This window comes from Pelobates fuscus, chromosome 3 (assembly GCF_036172605.1).
Source record: "Pelobates fuscus isolate aPelFus1 chromosome 3, aPelFus1.pri, whole genome shotgun sequence".
NCBI classification, from domain to species: Eukaryota; Metazoa; Chordata; class Amphibia; order Anura; family Pelobatidae; genus Pelobates; species Pelobates fuscus.
The window spans coordinates 102,158,959-102,183,992 of record NC_086319.1 but is presented as its reverse complement, the minus strand read 5'-3'; the positions used below and the strand labels follow the sequence as shown (position 1 = coordinate 102,183,992).

Sequence of the window (25,034 nt, the reverse complement as noted above, 5' to 3'; positions counted from 1 at the left end):
ATATACTTACTCCAACTACCATGACCACGTCAGCTTTTTGATCCAGAGGTATTGCCAATTGTGTTCCTGGGGCAAGATACTGGTTCTGGGCTGCATAATGTGAAAAGTTTGTCAGGATCACACAGCTCCAGTGACAGACGGGGGGGGGAGGGGCAAGCAGCGCAAGGGAGATTCGCCATGCACTTGATAAAGGAGAGTGAAACTTACTTTTAAAATGCTCTTTTATTTGTATTTTTTTTTTTCTAAAAACTAATGCTAATGGGACCGCATTCTAAATAAATAAAAAAAAATATAAAATAAAGAAATAAAGAAGTTGGAGAAATCATTTAATGATCATGGTAGAGAAACTAGAAGAAGAAAAAAAGTTATTGGGTTCCACAGCAATAGCTACACTTCTTACTGTATGCAAAATAATATCCACAAAATTATTATATGTTCACATACACACACACACACGTCTTTATATGGGCTGCAGAACTTAGTGTTTGTAGCCCATTGTGGAGATAGAATGCTTGTGGTTATGGTGCCTAGAGGGTTCTTTTGCATTCCTTTAAAGGAGGTGTTTCCCAGCATTACAAAATGCCTAGCTTTGTTAATCACGACAACAAGAACACAATACACTTCCCAGATTTAGTAACAGAGCTGGCATTGAAAAGTGCACTTTCTGGTTTCATACAGATGCCAACTGGCAGGTGGGGCATATCTAGTCCCCAATTTAAAATGTATTCCCCATTGGATTCCTATCCTAAAAGAAGTAGGTCTTAAAATATCTATTCTATAAACAATTGCGTGTTTATATTGTCTATAACGGGATGCAGTTACAACACTAAGAGATTTTATGCAAAACTATTTGGGAGACTGCCATGTGAAGCAAGTCCATCACCTGAGTAGATTTCACAACGGTCTGTCCCGAACAGACACTTTGAATTTACGAAACAAGATCTTACATGTTGTAACAGGATGCCATGGTTCTGCAATTTGAAAGCCCTTTTACATCTCAGCAACTTTTAAGCCTTCAGCTCCATCTTAACGCTCTACTTTGGATTTCAGAAAAGAGATTCCCCCTCCCTCCACTTGTACGCACCCAAGAAAATAAATAAATAAAATTTAGAAAGCAGGAGATTGTTGCCGAACAGACGACGAGATGAATGTGCCAGTGTATCACTGTTCACGCAAACAACCTACTGTCGCTGTTAATGAAGTAGTCTGCTAAAGAACACATGTACAGAATAACCAAAGCTGTGGGAATAAATTGCTCTTCATTTAGCACTCTACTCAATAAGTGTGTTTTGCACCTTATGACTAAACCATTATTTGGAAATTAAAAAGGAACACAAATCTAAAATGTTAATGCTAGGATAAAGACCTGAATAAATTCACAAGATTTAAAGGGAAGTGAAACAAACCACACTTTGCTTCCAGATTGATCATATACCATGGGATTTTCAAACCTCCCTCTTTCAAACAAACGAGGACCTATTAAAATGAAATCATCATTATTATTTATAAAGCGCCAAATTCTGCAGCGCTGTACAATGTGTAAGTGAAATGTATTTTTGAAAGCCCGATCTATTGTTGCTGAACTGCTGTTTGAATGCATAATCCCATGATTCCATAGAAGCAAGGCAGCTTGACTCGCCTTTTCTTGTGTTCTATAAAAATGTGTTTCATAAACAATCCTTCGTTCAGATCAATTACGTATTTCAGATCTTTATTATTTTTAAGAAGATGATCTATCCAGTAGATTATTAAAATGTTGGTGCAACGCAATCTATGGTTTTATGGCTCATCGCTGTCAGTCAAAACAAAAAAAACCTCTGCACAACTTTTATGTGTTAGAAGAAAAAAAAGAATGCGGATCGACAGCTTGAATAATGTACCAGTTCACCTACACTTTGAGGAAAGAATCACATGCAGAGAATAGAGATATGCACCCAATGTAGACTATGTCTACTAATTACATAAAACCCTCATCCAAACGGGCTTTACATATATTTAAAAAAACAAAAAAAAACACCATAACCACTACAACTCACTGTAGCATGCTCTTCTCCAGGGAAATTGACATGCCAAGAGCATAACCTAGAACTGCAGTCCAAGGTTGGACAGATAACACATTAAATGCCACTTTATAGGAGCTGGTATTCCAGTGCCAAATTTCTTGAAAACTGATGCAAAAAAACACACACACACACAAAGTCCTAAAAAGTATTTCGCACCGTACCCAGACTAGAATAATCTGCAGTGGTTATGATGTGTACAGTGTCCCTTTATTTAAGCTATAACACAGTAAGAAAAAGAACAGTATACAAATATCAGAAGGACAAGTGGACTCCATTATGGGTTAACTCCTAGCTGGAGTATAAAACCAATTAACTCATACTGACAGAATATAAATAAGGAAGTGGACAAAGGCCCCAGAGGACTACCCTAAGGTGGGGCTGATTAAAAAGGAGAAATAACCATCATTCATAAGCAAAAAATATATGCATATAATCTAGCAATTATCGCATCTGTTAGTTTTCTTTATACCAACAGAGCATCCTCATCTTTCAAGTCATATGAATAATTCAAACAGACAAATGCATTTTATTTTTAGCTACAGTCGTAGCACTTAAAAGCCTTTACGGAAACAAAGATTTTCCAGTTCGCAGGGATCTGTAAAGATATTTTACAACACTATTGGCTATACACTCTGTTTAAACACCATTACTCATTAATTTTTAGAAGGTTGGATAAAACTACATTTTTACGGGGGGCGGAGCCTGACCAGCACCTAAGCAGGGCGTGCATTGCAGGAGCTCCTGTGGCGCGGCCGATACACTCGACGATAAGTCGGGTAGGAGAGCCGGAAAGCTTTCTAGAAGGAGCCCGGCAGACTAGGGAAACCGGCACCTACCTGGGGATACCAAAACGGACACCCAGAGCACCCGGGAACCGCTACTGCAGGTTGGGGCCTACCGGAGTGGGCGAAGCGGGAGGACGGCCACTTTCTGCTCGCTACTCCAAGCGGCACGCAACCAATACTCTCCTTCCCCCCCCCCCCCCGGACCGGTGGGGGATATCCCGGTCCCCGCCACACTGACCAAGCTAAACCTCCTACCTCTCAGTTGATCCTCCGGCCCCCACAAGCTAAACGGGGGTGACAGTCCCCAAGATGGCGGTCCAACCGGACTCACCAACATCCGACCAGCAGCTGCAACAGTCTGATGTGCCAGGCCCCAATGACAAAACAAGAGACACCCTCGAGGACATCTTTGATCGTTTCTGGGCTCAACTGCAGGCTCGCATGCGGACAGCTACAGCTACTCCTGACCCACCCACAGGGGACCAGGTTCGCAGCAAGTGGGGGGCCTGGGAAACCGCTTATGGGCGCAACTACGTCCCACACATCGAAAACCAGATCGAGACGCTCACCCGGGCTGAGAGCAGTACGGGCCCAGACCCACAAGTACCAGCCACGCACACGGAGGGCCGCCAGACACCCACGACGCCAACGCATATCCGATCCATGCAAGGCCCACCACACCACCCCGACGGGGACGACCCTGGACCTCAAAAGGTACCCAGGCTAGTGGCATGAAGGTACAAGCTCGCCTACAGCACCAGGGCAGGAGGTACATCTTAACTCTATGACTAGTCACTGCTCCCCCGACAACAGGCACACTGACACAGAGGAGGGCACAGACACTGACCACAAACTGACCCCCTGTGACCACTCGGCCTCACTGGCATCCACGTGTGCTCAAAGTCCTGAAGGACTACCTAGCAGATTCCCTGCGCTTCCCGATGTCAGGAGTCGGTTAAACGTGGACTTAACATGCCCTTCCGTGCCTCAGCTATAAGACCAGCTACACACTGATAGCAGCCACAGAACCTGATTGTGCAACTGTTAAATGCCTTACTCCATGGTTTACCCTGTTCTTCTCTTTATTCAAACAACCTAGCTAGTGTTTAATTTCTCCCCAATAGGTTAGAACATGTTCTTATGATATGCCTGACTGATTTTTGCCAACTACGAGTCTTAACATATTTTGTGTACCCAGCCTATGACCTATTGCATTTCCTCACCTGATCCTTAGTATTTTCTCTGCTAACATGGGACACCAGTGTCCTACTAAATCGTTATCCTGAATGTCTATGTCTAGATTGCATACCATGCCAGCTATGTCCTCTTTTTAGCCACAATAAGTAAGAACCATAAGCGAGCCTGTAAGATAGTACACTAGAACTGCTAGCCTATATGCTTGTCCAGCTAATATTCACAGTAATCAGCTGCCGCGACTACAGCTTAGACATACACAATTTACCTACAGCGGTTGACACACAACTAGGCAAAAACATCCTACTATCGTTAGCAAGTACATAGCAGGTTCTGCACCATTCACACACAACGCCAGCCTACTCAGACATAGTATGTTCAGCTTGACTACCCAATACGAAAGTGCACCTACGTTTCTACATCTAGACTGATATGATTAGCCAACACTCAGGGTCACTTACTGTTCCAGCATATTCTAAGTTCAACTGTTAAGCCTTTAGTAATGTACTAACTAAGCATGATACTTAATACTCAAACGCTTATTTCTCAAATCGTTACCTCTTTTATTTAAAAGCTATATGCAAACCCAACATGCCACAATACTGTTGTTATGTTATGACCATGAAAAACGAGCCTGCTGACGCTGTTGTGGTGATACAGGCACTGTTGTACCTACCTGCATATTAAAAATAAAGAATAAAAAAAAAATAAAATTTTTTTACTTTTTTTGTTGTTCTCCACATGAATAGGTGCCAATGCTTTAATGTCATCACAGACAATTCACATACATCTTGTGAAGAAATGTTGACAATAAAAAGTACAAGAAATTATAAAAAAAAAAAAAAAAAAATCATTTCAGAAGTAACCAATGAATATTAAGATTATGCATCTACTAAACTTAAGGGAAACTATAGGCATCCATACCACTTCAGCTCATTGAAGTGCTCTGGGTGCAGTGTCCCTTTTGCACTTAGTGCTTCAATGTAAAACATTGTAATTCTAGAGAGAGACCAAGTCTGCCTCCAGAGGTTATCTACAACACAGCCACTAGAGGGCTTCCTGGATGTGAACGTATTATTGATCCAGTAATGGACGCTGGACGTTCTCACGCTCTGCATGAGGACACCCAGCTTCAGCTATTTCCCTATAGGAAAGCATTGATTCAAGCCCAAGGCATGCACGTTTTTAACGTCAGAGAAGGTGGAGCCACGAACCAGCCCCAGCGACAAGGGCGCAGGGATCAGGTAGGTAAATAAAAGGTTTTAGCCATTTATTCACCATGATGGGGGGGAGGGGAGGCGCGAGGGAGCTTTAGTGCCAAGAATATAGCTTTGTATTCCTGACACTATAGTATCCCTTTAAGACTTTTGGTAGCATACTACCAAAACCCCTAGTACGACACTACTGTAGATTCATAAATACATTTACACACAGACAAAACCTCTTAAAAATAAATAAGATAGTAAAAAAATAAAAATTAAAGTACACGGGTAGCAATGCATACACCAAAAATAAATAAACTTTAAAAATAAAAAAACACAACAACCCACACGACAGATTAAAAAAAAATATATATATATATATTTTAATAATAATAATAATAATAATAATAATAATAATAAAAGATTGACTTGCAAATTGTGTATAGCACTTAAACTGAAAATTGCACAGAACAGTTTCTCAAAATGTACCTACAATAGGCCAAATCATGTTGAAATTACTCAATGCAGCAAAGTCAGCAAAGTCCAAACATAAAAAGTATTGGGGGTTCCAACAGTTACTATTGTAGAAATACATCTTGGCTATGGTAACAACACCTCACAGGTGTGAAAAGTTGGCAATATATATCAGAACAAGTGCCACATGACTTGATACATGGAATGAAGTGTATAATAAACAAACTCTGGGGTTTATTCACTAAACAGTGACTTGTTTAGAACTGAAAATTACATTGCAAGTTATAGGATTATAATACCAAAGTTGTAAAAACGGCACGACCAATAGATTCATATCAATTTTGTTTCCAGTGCAATACAATTCAGTTTATTGAAGGGAACATAGAATTCCAAAAACAACACACGAGAGTCAACAATGAGAATCAGTGAGGTGCCACTTCAGGCAGTGACGCGCTGCAGGAGGGGGTGTAATAGATTTGCTTAAAATAAAACAAAATGACTAAAAATAAAATCTATACATGCAGTGCTGGGACTCCTCTGCTGCAGCCTCCAGCTCTGATGAGATCAGCATCTATTATTATTATTGCCATTTATATAGCCCCAACAGATTCCGTAGCGCTTTACAATATTATGAGAGGGGGGGATTTAACTATAAATAGGACAATTACAAAAAACTTACAGGAACAATAGGTTGAAGAGGACCCTGCTCAAACGAGCTTACATTCTATAGGAGGTGGGGTGTAAAACACATTAGGACAGGAATTTGCAATCAAATAAGGTGTGGGAGTAAGGCAGAGCAGGAGGAGAGAGTATAGTGCTGCCCTTTAGGAGAGAGCAAGAGACAGGTATGTGAGGTAGAAGTTAGTCTGGGAGGCCATAAGCTTTCTTAAAGAGATGGGTTTTAAGGCACTTCTTAAAAGATGCAAGACTAGGGGAGAGTCTGATGGCGGTAATCAGGCTATTCCATAGGAAGGGAGCCGCCCGCGTGAAACCATCTAAATGGGCATCAGTCATAATCTCCTCCAATTCATTGCTACCTATAGAGAAACAATGGCTTGGAACTAGCCATGAGCACCACTGTCCTCCAATCAAATGTTAGCATCAGCAGCATTTGCTTCCAGGACTGAGTTTTGCTCAGCGACTCTATTGGTCATCAGGAAGACCATTCCTCCAGGAGTATTTCAAAATGGGCATTCATTACTTGACTATTTGTTCTGAAAACCAACAAGCAAGCAAACAAATCTACAAACCAAACTAAAGCAATAAAAGTATGAAAAGTATGTAATAAACATTTAGAAACAAGGTCAGATTGCATTGTCAGGCACGTTTCTCAGCTAGGGGAGTTCCATCAACTCTCCCCAACCCCATCTCTTAACTGCTTTCAGACCAGTCTGCTAAGGACAAACAGGGCATCATTGTACAGCAGCAGGAGAGAGAGTAACCAGACACAGGAGCCTGCTCTGCTTAAATCATACTGATCCAACTCCTCCATTCTTCTCCTGTCAGGATGTTTCAAGGTGAAGAGATCTTCCAACTGCATGTGTAAATCTATTAGGCATACCCAATGCACGTTTGCAGGATTCCTAGGGATAGGACCCCCGGAGTGGGTGTAGAAAGCATAAGAAATAAGAAGCTAATAAATATAAGAAATAGAAATAAGAAAACATTTACCTGCTTTTATCAGCCTGCAGAATGAGGAGACTGTCATTCATAACTAAAAGCTTTTAAATGAGACCGTTGTCTCAAAGTGATGCATGTCCCTTACAAATGAAATGATTAATAATACAATGTATAAAAAGGTTATAAAAACAGATTATTGCTCTAGAAAGCATTCTGTAGATTACCATGGGCTCTGCCATCATGTTAATCCAAGCTTCAGCATTTTCTTTTTAGTGAGCAATGTGTGTGTGGAAGATGTAGGGCTTAGTTAAAAGCACCAAGTACTCTGAATACATATCTCACAAAAATTAGGAGAGTTGCATTTCTTTCCTGTGAATCTCTGCCGTCAAATAATAAATTAAACCCGCCCACCCCCCCAAAAAAAACCTGCTCAATACTGCATTATATATAAATTACATGTATAATGTGGCTATACGATCATTCAGATTACAAGCAGAACACTTGTGATCGGTACATTATTGCACCATTAGATTAGCCTTTCCGAGGCCTGCACATCACTAGCAGATATTTTACTTTTAAAATTCCCTGCTCTATACAAGACCTACTAGACAGGTAGAGAGACCTGCTATGGATCAAATTACATGTATGTTGTGACCAGTCAACAGCAGCAGAGCACAGTGCTTTACCATCACTGCAGATAAAAAAAAGTTTTGTTTTTTTTCTGGGAAACATTCCCTGCAATTTTTCCGAGCCCTCCCATCACTCAAAAAAAACAAGAATTACTTACAGGGTTACTCCAACCACTATGACTACTTCTGCTTTCAGTCTGATTGTGTAGTGTTTCAGCTTGAAAGGCTGCACAGACATAGCTTCTCTTTAGTATTTGAGGCCAATTGCACCCCAGGCACATGTGTTTGGGTCAGCACGGAATTCACGGAAGTTAGGTCTGTCGTTAGATGTGGTCATCTTCTCCCTTCCAGGCAGCATGCCTGCATGGGGAGGCCTTGCTCTCACCTTTTCTACCTCCCTTCTTTGCGGTTACTTCAATTACCTTCACCCTCTCAACTGAGAGCGCTTTTGTGCTCAGAGTCTGTGAAACAGTCCAGTTCTTCTCTAGAGCATTTGATTGGATTGTGCAACAGCTGCATTGACATCAGACTGGGAGTAGAAAGCCATACCAGGAACTTAGTATAGATCTGGATTTCAGGAAAGTTATTGCTTCATTTTAGTCTATATAATTGGGTAAGAGGAACCCAGTTAATGTCCAATAGGAGATGCTAGCCGGAATTTTTTTTTTTTTAGCTTTAAATCACCATATTAATTTAAAGGGACACTCGAATAACCCAGATCACTTCGGCCCATTGGAGTGGTCTGGGTGCCAACTCCCACTACCCTTAACCCTGCAAGTGTAATTATTGCAGTTTTCATAAACTGCAATATTTACCTTGCAGGGTTAACTCCTCCTCTAGTGGCCGTCTATCAGACAATCACTAGAGGGACTTTTGTGTTTTTAGAACACAAAAAGAGTTTTAAGCAACCATGGACGTCCTCACGCTATTGAGAACCTCCAGCGTCACCGAAATCCCCATAGGAAAGCATTGAATAATGCTTTCCTATGGGGAGGTCTAATGCACGTGCGCGACCATTGCCGCGCATGCGCATTAGGTCTCCCCCCACCAGCTGACGGCAGTGGCGGAGGAGAGTAGGTGGAGCCTGACCAGCGCAGAGGGACATCGGCGCTGTACTCCAGTAAGTCAGTGATGGAGTTTTAACCCCTTCAGCAACTTGGGATGGAGGAGGGAGGGAGGCACTACAGGGTCCTGTAGTGCCAGAAAAAATAATATGTTTTCCTGGCACTGAAGAATCCCTTTAAGCAGTAAACCAAGAGAAGGATTTATCTCATAAAATAACAGATACACACCCTTCATGGATGGACTGCGAATCTGGAAGGTATTTCAAACAAACAAAGACTAGCAAAACATACTGTTCATTTAACAAACAAAAAGTCATGAAAGATTAACTTTAAAAACAAAAAATATTATATATTTCCATTGGAGGACTATGTAGATACATGCGTCCCACATTCCTCCTACTTAATACAATGAATGAGACAGGAAACATCTGGGATGCTTTGCTCTCATGTTGTATTGATAGTTGCATAAAAGCTGCACCCAGTGGCCTAATCGACCCGCACATTCAGTCCTTCCTTACTAAAAGTATTTATTGATGGCTAGAAAGAATACTGCAGGTCAGCCTGTAGGGGGGTGGACAGCAGTTATCCTTACAATGAATGCAGAATACTAAAAACCTGATGAAAGAAGTTTGAAGTTTAGTTCTATTATAGGGTTATTCACAAAAGTGAATTTTTACATTTTAGGCAGAAATCAACTGAACGCAAACTATAGCCGACTAGAGTTTTTTCACTTCAGTTATATTGGCCCTAAATTTGAAATTCCCTCTGAATTCTCACTTTAGTAAAAAACCCTGTCCTGTATAGGCTTAACTTTAAGCCAATTCCACATCAAACTAATGTTACCGCAGGTACTGTACAGTGGGGAGAGTCCCAGTCATTTGAATAGTGTCTTCAAATACTAGATTGGGTTCAATACAGACTGACAAGAACTTCCAGGAGGAAAGTGATATAAAAAAAAAAAAAAGTTCCTTTCACTGGGCTACCCAACAAACCTTTAGTTAGTCAACATGTCAAACCCATTAATGGAATTGATATTGCTAATGAGATGCTATTTCTGAATAAGTATGAGACCAGCAGGAGGACAGACTGCAATTGTTCCTGGAATATGCCTCAGGGACTCTTGACAAAAGCAATGTTGCAGAAATCTGTTGCTCGTGCACGACGGATGTCATTTTTGTACAGAATTAACATTAACATTCAGAACTGACTTCCGAGCTGCCCAAGTCACATGTTCCAGGAGTGTAACTAGCCCAGGCACAAAACTGCAGCTCAAGCAGAAACGCTGTACAGAGTCCTACCACCATGACCACTTCTAGAAGCAGAAGTATTCATGGAGGATTACGTAACATTTTTTTTTTATTTATTTTTTTTTTTTTTTAAACCACGCCTTGGTGTATTTGCAATGTGTCTTGTCAATTGCTGGATATTATCTCTGAAAACTAAATAAAATTCTTTGAATGGGTTTGATGGGTCCCTTTAAGTCAAGGATTGACTTCCTTGTTAAATCATTCAGCAGTCTGTTAGCAACTCAAACAAACAGTGGTAATGTGTACACAAAGCCTGCAGTGTTCCAAGTAGTTTTGTATACATAGCTGAAGTGGGCACTCACCTGCAGTGTCATAGCAGACCACTAAAATAATAAAAAAATAAATTTAAAAAATAAAAGACTACGAAACATTATTGCGTATTGGAGAACATGGTAAACTTCCTCTTTTTAGATTACAGGAAAGAGAAAATCAAGTGTAGCAATAAGTAAAAAAGAGACTTGCACATATAACTTTCCAATAAAAATGAAAAGGTCACATGATCAGTTCCAACTAGCAAAGAAACATTACATTTATAGTTTTTGAAGGCTACAGCATAAATTCGAGACAGCACAACTTTGTAGTTTCCAGAATCAAAAAAACAAAACAAATTTACAAAACAAAGAAAACACACAAACAGATTTTACTTCCTGCATTTAAGGGGCAGTATAAGTAACAGAACCACAACTGCTCATTGTAGTGGTCAAATATATACACCGAAACTTTCACAGTATAAAAATGACTGTTAGAACACTATTTACCATAGGTTTACGTAATGAAAAAAAATTAAATAAAAATATATTACTATTTACATCCTGGTATATTTAATTTCCTGTACCGTAAGCGTTATACCTGCCCCTGTGTACACATTTGCTTAAGTTTCATTTAGAGTGTAATTATTTTAAAGTGATGGAATGCAAACAGCTGATATTGTTAAAGAGACTACTAGACATTTATTAGAACTGGCTCTCTTTGAATCTTCAGCTATAAAAATCTGTAATTGCCTTGAAGGTATTCAGATTAACTCGTAGGTGTCAGTTAGTTAATTAAACCCTTGCTTAATAACTTTTTATATAAGTCATATTTTTAAGTCGAAAGCAACTAAAAAATGCCTCATACTATAGGACAACTCGCATAAAGACAGGTAACGCACACTTAAACAGCTGGTTCTGCGGGGCACACCGGAAATATGAATGATTTACACTTATAAGTTCTAGTTATTCGCGAAAGAGTGGATTTGTTAAAAGTTTACAAAAATAGATTTTAGTTCAGGTGGAGGAAGTTCTCAGTCAATATATAACATGTATAGCATCTATGGTCATATGGGAGGATTACAGGAAATCTTTACCCCTCACTAAAGAATTGAGGAGGACCGATGTTACAAGAGGTCTAACCAAGGCCGGATTACATATGGAGAGTTTTGACCTTGACTTGTATTGTCAAATGTTTGCTGCGTTTTAGACCCAGAAATGCATACAGCATCAAGCTCTGGCTATCATGTAAGTTGCAGGCCCACTTCAATCTTTAATTGCATTCAAGTCCAACACCATCTAGTGCAGATTAAGACAGGTCACTACTGCCCAATTCCATTTTAAAAAAGTTTGAAAGTTGTTTAAGTTACTACCCCCTCTTCGAAGAATACAGAAAAGGAAATATTTGTGCCCTAGGAGCTCATATCTGCTACCAATAAATAAAGTTTTCAATCAGTCACTAGACTATGAACCATACCATGCCTTTCTTACTAAAAATCATTTTTGAAAAAAGTGATCTCATTGATCTTATGCAGAAATTAATGAACGCAAGACTTAATTAGGAATGATATTTAGGTTTTGCAACTTTCCCTGTGGTATTAAATGTGTTCACATTTGGGAGGAGAAATGTTGATATTTCTGGAAAACAAATGTACAAGCTAGAGCGCTGCAGGTGGGACACTAACCACTGAGCCCTCTCTCTGGCTATATATAGTCTGTACAGAAGAAATGCACACCTTTGGTTTTCTCCCATGGTCTCCTGACAGAAAGAGTGGATATTTATAAAAGGTCAATCTGCTACCAAATGTAAAGGAAATTTGTGTTACTAATTTGGTATTTTAATTTTTAGATATTTTTCCCCCTTTTTATGCAACAATTGTGAAAAAGTATTTGTTTGAGGTATGGTTTGTTTTTCACATAAACCAAGACTTTTTCTATCATTTGTATGATTATTATGCTGTACCACACTTGTAATTTATACTTCGGATTCAGACATCATCCTAAAATGTAAGGCGCCAGCAGTAAAATTACTATGAGTCATGGCTCCCTAGTGTTTGTTAAGGGAGAAAATAATAGGATATTGGACAGATAAACACACAATGTTACAGGTATAAATACCAAGGAGATATTAGGAGAAAATGAGAAGGACTTTTTCCACAGTAGAACCACAAGCTAGTTTTTTTCATTTAGTACAAAAGGTAAATGTATAGTGACCACGAATACATAGGATGGCAAATTTGTGGTACCTTCCCCATTATCCCATATAATGTATCGATAATAATGCACTCACAAGTGGTAAATAGCGTTTTAAGATCAATGAGAAAAATTAAACGCTCTTATACCAAGAACTGGTGTCTTCCAAAGATGGCCCTTGCAGTGTACCTTCGAAAGAAGCCAAATACAATATGGTAAAGCAGAGTGCCAAACCATTTAAAAAAGATTTCCATATTGATAGCACTAAAGTTTAACCCCTTAAGGACCAAACTTCTGGAATAAAAGGGAATCATGACATGTCACACATGTCATGTGTCCTTAAGGGGTTAAAAAAATAAAATCACCAGCATATTGAAATATCACCAACACGGTGTGTCAAATGCATGTGTCCATCCTCCCAATGTGTTTTGCCACCTTCAGTGCGACAAACAGGGGCACAGAACAGGTTTGGCGATAAATTGCAATTTAAAAAACCTCACCGAATAAAGACTGCCATGGTCTTTAAATTAAATAGTGTATTGTTCCTAAATAAAAAGGGAGCGCGCACACTTCACCAATAATTTTTGGTGCAAAACCAGACTTTAGGTTGGCAACCCCTATACTTGACTAGGAAAAGTAGCATGGTTCAGGTATCTCAAGGTAAGTAAAGTAACTGTTTTATTAGGAAATTAGAATATGAACATGTTCTCTCTGCTTTCTCAATAAAACTTTTACTTACCTTAAGTGCCTGGACCATACTATGTTTACTTGAAACAGTGGCTCATTTGATGGAACCCCAGCTTAAGGCAAACAAGCCTTCTAAGAGAAGAGACTTGACTTGAGTCACTCTCCCTCAGCCACCACCACACTGTTAAGATGACTCTTGCTGACAGAGTTACTTCAAATGCTCCTATAGTCACTATTGTGCTAGACTTATATAGTAAAGTGTGATTTCAGGTATAGAAGAACAGATGAAAATGTTATTGTTATACAACATTTAAAGCAACGTCATAACGTTACTCAAAGGGTTTGTTGACATTAACTGCCCTTTAAAGACACTACGATTCCGCTTCTGTGTCACAGCTTCATTAAAAATATATATATTTTTTAAATTGTCAGTTATGTTAACCAATAGCATGGAAGACAGTTTTGTTTTTGAGGTTGGAGGGTCCCTTTAACATGATATTGTGAGATTAATTCAGAACAGGCAGATCAGTTAGAACTTGGATCACATAATAGACCAACCAAGAGCAGGTATCACAATCATGCAAATTGTAGATGAACTTTGGGAGACCAAGCATTAGCTAAAATAGACCAATCACTTCCTGGTCCAAAAGAGCTCACAAAGATGCTAAACAAATTCCAACTACTAAGTAAAGCATATTAAAAATAAACTTTAAAAAATGCACGTTTCAGTTTCACTATAAAAAAAACACTAAACAAGCAGCTGTAAAAATAAATAAATAATATAATCTTTCATTTTTGGAAGCCCATAATACAAGGATTTTCATTAAAAAAAAAAAAAAACATTTTTAACGGGTTACTGCAAGCATACAGCCTGCTGTACTGATTATGTTCGCAGTAGCCTGCCACTGTCTCTCAGGAATTAAGCAAACAATTTTGCAATGGTTTGTCCTCTTACGTGGATCCATCAGAGAGCTAGGTCTCTCAGGCAATGAATGATCAATCGTATGTGGACAGAATTGACATTAGCCAGTCCGGAATTCCAATACTTATTAATACTTAATAGATATCTGTGTATGTGCAACATTTCATAGCAAAACTGCACATGCAGGCTACAGGCACCAACACCACTTCAAAAACACTGAAGTGGTCATCGTGATTGGAGTAACCCTTTAATCAAAAACATTTTCTGCAGCTAAACAGTTTTCTAAAAATGCTAGGCCAGCACAGACTTTTTTGTTATTGCAATGTCTGTATGTTACTTGAAATAGACATATTTAACAAATATTATACACATACATACAACCTCCCTTACAAACCCCACAGCTTTATTTAGATATAAACACACGGGCAATGTTAGGTTATAAATTACATACACAAGAGACTCATAAGCCAAATTTCTATCTTTTGAGCTATGGTGGATCATGAGATTAGTGTGTTTGCATTCAATACAGTTGAAACCAATAGCATTGCCATCTCTTCATAGTAGGCCAAAAGAGCTCACAAGATTAAGAACTGCTTTACAAAAACACTCTGGAGATTATGTATAAAAATCATCACAATCACTTGCAGTTTTTTCCCTATTCATTTCTATTTGCTCAGAAATATTCATTACAACACTTTAACCTTTTTTTGGAAAAAAAAAAAAGTTTAAAAATAAATAATACAAATAATAATAATTAAATGATATGAATAAAAAAATTAAATAAAAAAAAAGTGCCATGAGATATTATTTCCACTCCCAACAGAAAAGGTGGAGTAAGGCAGTGAATGACTTCATAATCCCACAAGATATACCTATCAGAATTGAAACTAGACGAGAGCCCAGTAAACAAATGCAGCAAACCTGTACTGATACACAGCAGTATCTATATGAAAATAAGAAAGAACGATGTATTACTTGGCCATAGAGGTGGTCAGATGTAACATGTAACCGTTACCTCCCACACATCTCCTCCCCTCAGAGTGACTCATAATCCCCTTAACTATACTGTGCATTTACCCCAAACCTGGATGTACCCCTAAACTAGTACATAGCATCAATATTAGGGTACCGCCAGGTAGCCCTGATCTGGGTGAATAATATATCCAAAATTCACCCAGATCGGACCAGGGGTTCGGTAGTTAGATGGAGGGTGAAGTTTGACCGACCACACACGAGGTGGTATTCGAAAAGGATTCCATGCGATTGGGCCCTGCGGTCGGTCTCCGTTCGACAGTAAAAACAGAAAGTAATCCTAGCCATCCACACTTAAATTCACCTGTATTATAGTTCTCTTGTTCGGTACTTTGTTTCTACCGAATGGGGGTTCGTTAGGCCCCTCCGTTCGGGAGTTACGGAGCTCTGGAGGTCTCAGCGGTGTTCGGTTGTTTAAATGTCCGATTTGAGTTCCAGACACTCGACGACCAAACACCGCTGAGATTTTTATGCGTAAGATGGCCGCCGCACGTGGTTCGTATACCGAACAGCGGCCACCCAGGCATTAGCAATTACAGTTAAAGTTGCGGTTTGCGAGAAGTGTGAACGCCTAACGAGGCGCACACTTCTCACTGGGGTGGTCTAATGGTTCGGTAGTTTCATTCCCATGAAACTACCGAACCCACATACGAAAGCATACAGAAATACATGAATACAATAAACGAATATAGTCAAATAGGCAGGTTATAGGACAGGCTTAATACATTCCGCTACATACCCCAACCCATAGAACGAAGAAAAACCATACTGAACAGACCGTAGAAATGTATTGAAATGAACTATACAAAACGACAGACTGAAATAATAAGATATGTTCATACACTGTAAATTGTTTGACAAAAGTCGATTCCCCATTTCTCTTCTGTACCCCTCCCCCCCAAAAAAAACAAAATCTTACTAAATAAAGAACAACAACAACAAAAAAAAAAAAAAAAAAAAGTGAAAGTTTAACCGCCTTAAGGTGAACCAGCATCAATGACGTCTTGGCACCATAATTATATTTAAAAGAAGTTGCTATGGTGACTACAAATTGTTCCTTTAAGGCAGAACTGGCCAAATTGTAGATCCCTAGATGTTCTAGAATTTCAAATGCCATGGTGCTTTGCAGGGCCGGCGTTTACTATAGGCAGCCTAGGGCGCTGCGTAAGAGGGGACGCCCGCAGGGGCTGTAATACAGTCTGAATTCCCCATGAGATGAAGCGGCCTCCCCTTACTGCTTTAGCCCTCCTCCTTGTATTTCGGGTAGTTAAAATTCTTTCAGCAGATTATAGGCGTTACGAACGTATCCCCCCCACAAAGACTTAATATCGCCCCTTCCACAACTAACCAAACCTTTCCTCGCCCAAGTCTGTCTATTAGACTGTGTGTATATGTATTAGGCAGTGTATTTAATCATAATATATTGCAATTATGTATAAAGCATGCAGTTTGTATCAGGGACTGAGACATGCAGTTCCGGGTGTCAAATAGAATGTTTTTTAGTAAATGCCGGGATGGTGTAACTGGGCCTTGCTGCAGCTCACAGGGAGGCAGCATCCAACCGCTCCTCACAGTGCTCAAGACTGATGGCCACCAAGATTCAGTGTGATGCCATAACCAGCAGCCAACCAGCTATTAAAGGCAGAGTAAGCATAGGACAGGCTGCTGCAGGTAATCTGTACTGTGTGTGGGTGTCAGAGAATGTGCAGTTTGCAGTGTGTTTGAGTTCGGGTCAGTGTGCTTCTGTATGGGTCAATGTGTTTATATATGAGTCATTGTTTTTGTGTATGGGTCCACTTTAGTCCCTTGGACAAGTAGATTTAAAACAAAAATCTATATATCTCAATAAAGCAGTGTGTGTATATGAGACCATTTGTCTGTTGCTGTATGCATAACATATTTCAATGTAAAGATTAGGTAGTGTGTGAGTATGTATTAGGCAGTGTGATGCAGTTTGTATATGTATTAGAAAGAGCTTGTGAGTGAGGTAGTTTTTATGTTTTGGTTTCTTTAGGTATTCAGAAGTGTGTGTGTGTGTGTGTGTGTGTGTGTGTGTGTGTGTGTGTGTGTGTGTGTAATTGGCAGTGTACCTGTGTGTATGTGCTTATGTGTATAAGGCAGATTTTTGTGAGTGTATGTTTAATGCAGTTTGCCAAGAGAGGAATACTCCACCCACAAAGTATTGCAGCCTGCTGAAATGCTATATATGTCTGGTGTTTGTCATTTTCAGTTTTTAAAGGGGTGATTTCAATAAAAATCAGACCTTTTATAATTGGGGTAAAAAACACCTCCCTGTCTGTCACACAGCAAGTAAGGTTCTCTTTTACTTCCTTTAGCTCCACAGAGCTAACATAAGAGACAGACGTGCTGTACTAGCATGTGCCTGCCTTCTCCCTCACTCAATTTTTTTATTTGGGGGTATATCTACTAAATTGTTAAAGGTAAACAGTGGAATGTTTCCTTTTGGAGTTTAATGCATAAACTTATGACACAATGGAACAATCTTACGAGGGGGCGACAAAATGGATCTTTGCCTAGGGCGGCAGAATTCCTCGCACCGGCCATGGTGCTTTGCCAGTCGCATCATCAAAGATGCAGTTCTTCTACAACATAACATGTGAGGGGAGTTTCTACCTTTTTCCTTGTGAATTGTGAATTCCTTGTGAATTAAAGGTTTACGGATCTAAAAATGTATAAACAAACATACCTCCAATGGTTAATCTTGAAATGACACTATAGTCCCCAAAACCACTAGAGTTTAACGTAGTGGTTCTGGTGTCTATAGCCTGTTCCTGAAGAAAGGAGGCAGGCCCAGGTGGGGCAAGCCGCAACGAGACCAGTGTGGTGGTGGAGAAAAAGGTTAATTTAAAATCTTTTATCTCCACAGACATGGGACTTGGGGAGCTAAATATGTATTCCAGCACTATTGTGTCAGTTATACATGTTTGTATTCCTGACACTATAAGGTTCCTTTAAAGGAAGAGTAACAACTCAAAGAAAAAATATAAATAAAATACCAATACTCCTCCAGTGTGTGTAAATAAATATATATATATATATATATATATATATATATATATATATTTTTATTTTTTTTTTTAGGATGAGGCGTTTGTGACAACAAAAAAAACCAAAAAAAAAAAAAACCACACACACACAAATTACAGTGAACCTCTGGAAAGCACCCCAGCCATACTATAAAGATTAAGATGTGTGGGCGTGTGTAATCAAACAGCATTTTCTACAGAAAGAACACAAAGACAAACAAAATGAGTAAACTGTAACATGGCCTCACAGATATGCATCGAAGGTTGTTGTTATTGCTGCTTTCACAGATAAACATTTTATTCAAAAACACATTGTATCCTGAAGACTCATTTCCATAAATAAGTTTAATTGGTATGTGCCACTACATGTCATAAGAATTGGGGAAGTGTAAATGGATCTCCAAATACTAATTCAGTTGCACAGTGGGAAGAGCGAGGAATTTGATAAATAAAATGGGTTTCAATGTAAACGAACACTATAGTCCCATAACCCAGACCTCCCAAGCATCCATATTTAGGAGGGACCGAGCCTACTTCCGACAGGGAAATCAGTGGATTGGCAAGGAGGCTGGATGGTGGCAGGGCCAAATGCCGTTTTAGCCAATCAGCATCTCCTCATAGAGGTGCATTGAATCAATGCATCTCTAGGAGAAAAATTCAGTGTCTCATGCAGACTGTGAAACGGCAGTGCTGTCTATTGTGCACCACTACCCCAGGAAGCACCTCCAGGGGCCATCTGATGAGAGGCCACAGGAGGTATCTCTAGGGGACAATATAAACCACTTCTCTGAAAAGGCAGTGTTTGCATGAAAATGTCTAAAGCGAATGAATATACTTACTAGGAACAAATACATTAAGCTGTAGTTGTTCTGGTGACTATAGTGTCCCTTTATCCATACAAATCTGGTTATCAATTACAGGCTTTGAGTGTTGAGAAAGGCCTAGCTAAGTATTTTCAGACCAACACTGACATAATTGTGAATACATTTTAACGGACGATGCGGACAAGTAAGGGATGCTAATAAATACCAACATGTAGTAAAGAACACAAATGGTGCCACTTGTTCACAGATTATAAATATTAAATGGTGAAGATCGGGGAGGGTTTGTGGTATAGTGCTGCACAGGCAGCAGTTGATGGGTATGTAGCATAAATTAGACAATAACATGTCTTTATGTGAATAGGAATAACAGACCTGTATAAAACTATGTGTCTTGTCTTTTAAAAACTAGCACCATAAAACACCTAATTAGACTAATCAAAGCAGACCATATTATTCCACGACTGGCAAGGTTATTGGTCTATAAGGGACTTGAAATGATTCCTTAAAACAAACACGCACTAAGAAAGAATGTACCCAGAATTTCCATGATCTGACTCATGCAAGTTATTTTTGGCATTCTGATTAAAATCGATCCAGAAACACTGACATTATCTTGGATGGGAAGAGAACAAACTATGACGAAATCCCCATACCTTACTATTGTAGTACACATTACATTGCCAAAAGGCACAAAATAAAGTAGGCCCCCGCTGGGAAGCAAATAAGTTTTACATTAACAAGTCTCAAGCATAGTTACCCAATCTAATAAAACACAACAAGCTGAAGTCCCCATGTTTTAAAGAAGAGCACATCCTTTGTAAATGTCGTCATTTAAGCTTGCAGTTGAATTTAACCTTGCGAGCACTGCTCATGCACTATAAAATGTTATAGGAGGATAACATCACCATGCATAAAACTTTAGCACGTTGCTTGGTTCATTGCCACTGAAAATTAAAATAAAATGTTTTAAGATAAAACTTTGGCAGCCTACCAAGATGCAACATGACGGGTCTTTACAAAACCAGAATGTATTATCAAAAGAACCAAAAGATTAAAGATTTACTCCAGGCACCCAGACAACTTCTGCCCAGTGGTCTAGGTGCCAACTCCCACCACCCTTAACCCTGCAAGTGTAATTATTGCAGTTTTTATAAACTGCAATAAATTACCTTCCATGGTCAAGCCCTCCTCTAGTGGCGGTCTATTAGACAGCCACTAGAGGAACTTCCGTGTTCTTAGAATACAAAAAGGGTTTTAAACGACGCCGGACGTCCTCACGCTATACATGAGGATCTCCAGCGTCGCCGTTATCCCAATAGGAAAGCATTGAAAAATGCTTTCCTATGGGAAGATCTAATGCGCGCGCATACACAGCCACTGCCGCGCATGCACATTAAGTCTCGTCTGCCAGCTGGCAAGCAGCATGGGTGGAGCCTGACCCAGCATCGAGGGACATTGGCGCTGGATTCAGGTAAGTCACTGAAGGGGTTTTAACCCGTTCAGCAACATCGGATGGGGGTGGGAGGGAGAGGGGCACTGCAGGGTCCTGCAGTGCCAGGAAAACGGATGTTTTCCTGGCACTGGAGAGTCCCTTTAATTTTAACAGACCCGATTGGCACGTCCCAAACAAAATACATTTATAGTAAAAGGGGAATGGTCACTACTGAGATTTTAGCACAAACCATCATTAAACTTCAATGGCAATAATTGGAGTAAGGGAACAAGGAATTGTAACAGTTCCTCTTTAAAAGGTACACTTTAGTGGTTATGGTACCTGGCATGCCCTAGCTTCCTCCAAGGGCAAGTAGCAAATTGTTTGAGAATGGTTTCACAAGTTGCCTAAGGAATGCTGGGTGCCAGTCGCAGATCAGCTGGGCTTACCTCAATGCAGGGATCTTCCAGCTGCACAAATACGTAGGTGAATGACATTTGGCAGACCCCAGGTAAGTTGTCAAACCATCCGAAAACTGATTACTCACCTTGGGAGAATGACAGAGTGCTCTTGGCACCATAACCACGTCAACAGTCTGCAGTGGTATTTTGGTTGGAGTGTTCCTTTCAGGTCATACCTTCATTTTGGATTACAGAAGAATATAATTACTTTGTTGAGGGATTACTAAATGCTCTACAAAACATGAGAGACATTCCTCCCCCAATATTGTTCCAGATATACCTTTTCAGGGTTTCAATTCTTTATATAGCGTCAACCTGTTCTGCAGCGCAGTACAGAAGGAAAAAAATACATTCAATTTTAATAAAACATATAGGACATACAGAAACAGTAGGTGAAGTGTTCACTGGCCAAACAAGATTTACTAAAGTTTGAATTTGGGGTTTTAAAGCAAAATTTTAAATTTTTAGCTCACAACAGTCCAACCTAACAATTCCGTCAAGAATTTTAAAATTCCAAACCATTCACACTTTAGTGATTAACCCTGCTATGCGTGACATGTTGAGAATTAACCAGGGAATTGCAAATTTGAGGTCAGGAAACCTAGCTAGGAACATACCGAATCTGGAGAATTTGAAATCCTCCGTTATATTCAAAAACGTAGGGCTTAGTAAATAACCCTTAGTAGAAATAAATCAGTAAAATTGAGCAGGCTTCAAATAAACCACCACCTACAAAGCAATCCATACATAAATGCACCATATCAAAGTAATGTCCTAGAGATATGCTAAAAGGTGCTTTTGGTGTTTGTGTACCAGATTGTTAGTGATCTGGAGAAAGGCAACTGTCACTGACAGGGACACCCCATAGGAACTACAAAAATTGGTCAGCCTCTTTGCTGGGATGTGAAAGGAAATGCTGTGTAATGTTATTCGTGATGCTTTGCAGACAGCAGCAGATCTGATGTTAACCCCGTCAGGCGTGTGACAAAACTAGCATTAGCCCAGGATGCACAGATTTAACCATTGCTTGACACAAACATTACTTTTTAGATGCCACAACAGAATAATCACTGCGTCAGAAGCTCCACTAACTATCCCAATCACTTTGTAAATATTAAATCTCAGTTAACTCCTTAAGTGTCAGGATTCCTGTTAACAAATAAATAAAAAATATCATTTGAAGATCTTTGTAGACATTTTGTTAAAAGAAAAGTTCAATAAAGAAAAGATTACAGAAATTACCATGGAAACCAGTGGAATCAGAAGAAATAGCCATTGGTTTCCATGGTAACTGCTCCACTTCCAGAACTTTGCACCACTTTTATGTTAGCCGTCTACAGCCTAGGTAGCACTAGGAGTTGCAGAATAAAAAAATAAAAATATTACACATTGACAGACAGCCCTGTGTCACAAGGTATTCTGCAGCAATACCTGAGTACCAGGGTTCCATAACCAGAGTTCTGCTCTCTTGCCTATTTTATCTATATAAGCAAAACACCACTAGCAGCAAAATTATTTCCTTTAAAATGTACCTTCAAACAAAAATCAACCATTTGTGCAGCAGGTATCACTGACTTATTGCTGCTGAATACCATTGCCATCTGATATTAAGCAGGTGCAGATGCCCCTTGGACACATCAGAAGCAGCATCAAAAGTGGTGCAAGTAAATACACATGTAAAAACCTAACTTCAAACAAAACAGCAAACTATTTTATATCATCTTTCATCAAGCAGCTGTCATGCACCAACTAACCCCTAGTCAAGGGAGGTATGTAGTCAGCCCCTCTAAAATATATAGACACTTACTTTTATGTGCTGCAACCAGGGACTTCCCATCCTTGATGAGTTCTTTAATGAACTTGTTAGTCTTCTCCAGCTCAGTTTCGTGAGACTTCAGCCTCTCTCTGAACTGAGGGCTGTCCAGATAGCAATCACTGAACTCCAAAGGTGGCAGACCCATCTTGCAATAAGTAAAAATAAAATTAAAAAAAATGTAAAAAAATAAAATGCAATAAAATGTAGTTCAATAAAACTATGAGTTAGGCATCAAAGGGCAGATGGCACAGTAATCCCTCCAGCTTTGCAGAGAGCAGCATCCCAGTGGCTAGAGAGGAGCTGGGGTGTGCTCATACTCTCCCCTCGCCATGCACTGGTAGGAATGAGTGTGCACTCATTGATTGCAGGCTGGGGAGGAGCAGCTGGGCTACTGATGAGCTCACTGTGGGCTGTGATGGCATCCGGCTCCCCTGCTCTCTCACTGGAGCTCACTCTCAGAGAGGAGGAAATGAGCAGTATAAGAGGGGGCCTCTCAGATAAGGCCCTGTGATCTCACAGCCACTGCCCGCCACCTCCCACAGAGCTCAGTCACCGCCTCCACCTCCTACTTGGAGCAGTGACAGCTCCCCTTGGCCGATCCTGCTCCCCGCCCAGCAAGCTAATCAACCGGCACTTCGGTTAACCCTTGGGCTGCCAGTCACCCAGAGCAAACACATGCTTTATTTAAATACCCCTCGTTTGGTGCAGGAAGAGTTAACAGCACCACCCCCTGGTCCCGCCTTGTTATGGAGGCTGTCACGCTGCATTCCTTCCTGCCCTGTCCAGTGCTATGCTCATGGTCAGCGCACATACTATGCTTTAGCCTCAGTGATGGCAAAGCCTGGGAAAAGCACTCGTTTTGATGTTTCTGATTTTCCCTTTCTTTTACAGTGAGACTCGGACAGCGTTAAAGTGGGTTGAGTGTTGTGAGTAATGCAGTCCAGGTATATCCAAAATATGAGAGTTGTGAGAGATGTAGTCCAGGTATAACCAAGGTCTGAGAGTTGTGAGTAATGTCCAGATACATCCAAGGTCTGAGAGCTGTGAATAATGCAGTCCAGGTATATCCAAAATATGAGAGTTGTGAATAATGCAGTCCAGGTATAGCCAAGGTCTGAGAGATGTAGTCCAGGTATATCCGAGGTCTGAGAGTTGTGAGTAATGTAGTCCAGGTATATCCGAGGTCTGAGAGTTGTGAGTAATGTAGTCCAGGTATATCCGAGGTCTGAGAGTTGTGAGTAATGTAGTCCAGGTATATCCGTGGTCTGAGAGTTGTGAGTAATGTAGTCCAGGTATATCCGAGGTCTGAGAGTTGTGAGTAATGTAGTCCAGGTATATCCAAGGTCTGAGAGTTGTGAGAGATTTAGTTCAGGTATATCCAAGGTCTGAGAGTTGTGAGAGATTTAGTCCAGGTATATCCAAGGGCTGTGAGTTGTAAGTGATGAAGTCTAGGTATATCCAAGGTCTGAGAGTTGTGAGAGATGTAGTCCAGGTATATCCAAGGTCTGAGAGTTGTGAGATATTTAGTCCAGGTATATCCAAGGGCTGTGAGTTGTAAGTGATGAAGTCTAGGTATATCCAAGGTCGGAGAGTTGTGAGAGACGTAGTCCAGGTATAACCAAGGTCTGAGAGTTGTGAGTAATGTAGTTCAGGTATATCCAAGGTCTGAGAGTTGTGAGATATTTAGTCCAGGTATATCCAAGGTCTGAGAGTTGTGAGAGATTTAGTCCAGGTATATCCAAGGTCTGAGAGTTGTGAGTAATGTAGTTCAGGTATATCCGAGGTCTGAGAGTTGTGAGAGATTTAGTCCAGGTATATCCAAGGGCTGTGAGTTGTAAGTGATGAAGTCTAGGTATATCCAAGGTCTGAGAGTTGTGAGAGATGTAGTCCAGGTATAACCAAGGTCTGAGAGTTGTAAGTAATGTAGTCCAAGTATATCTAAGATCTGAGAGTTGTGAGAGATGTAGTCCAGGTATATCCAAGATCTGAGAGTTGTGAGAGATGTCCAAGGTCTGTAATGCAGTCCAGGTATAT

General features: G+C 40.1%; 1 protein-coding gene across 3 annotated transcripts in view; it reads right to left on the bottom strand.

Annotated features, from left to right (window-relative positions):
• Positions 1–23,525, bottom strand: part of ARHGAP26 (Rho GTPase activating protein 26) — a 431,709-nt gene extending 408,184 nt beyond the window's left edge. For all 3 annotated transcript variants that reach the window (XM_063447382.1, XM_063447384.1, XM_063447383.1), the window contains exon 1: positions 22,992–23,525. In XM_063447382.1, the coding sequence (XP_063303452.1) occupies positions 22,992–23,145 (154 nt within the window). In that variant the 5' untranslated portion in view covers positions 23,146–23,525. The remainder of the gene's footprint in view (positions 1–22,991) is intronic.
• Positions 23,526–25,034: the final 1,509 nt, after the last annotated feature.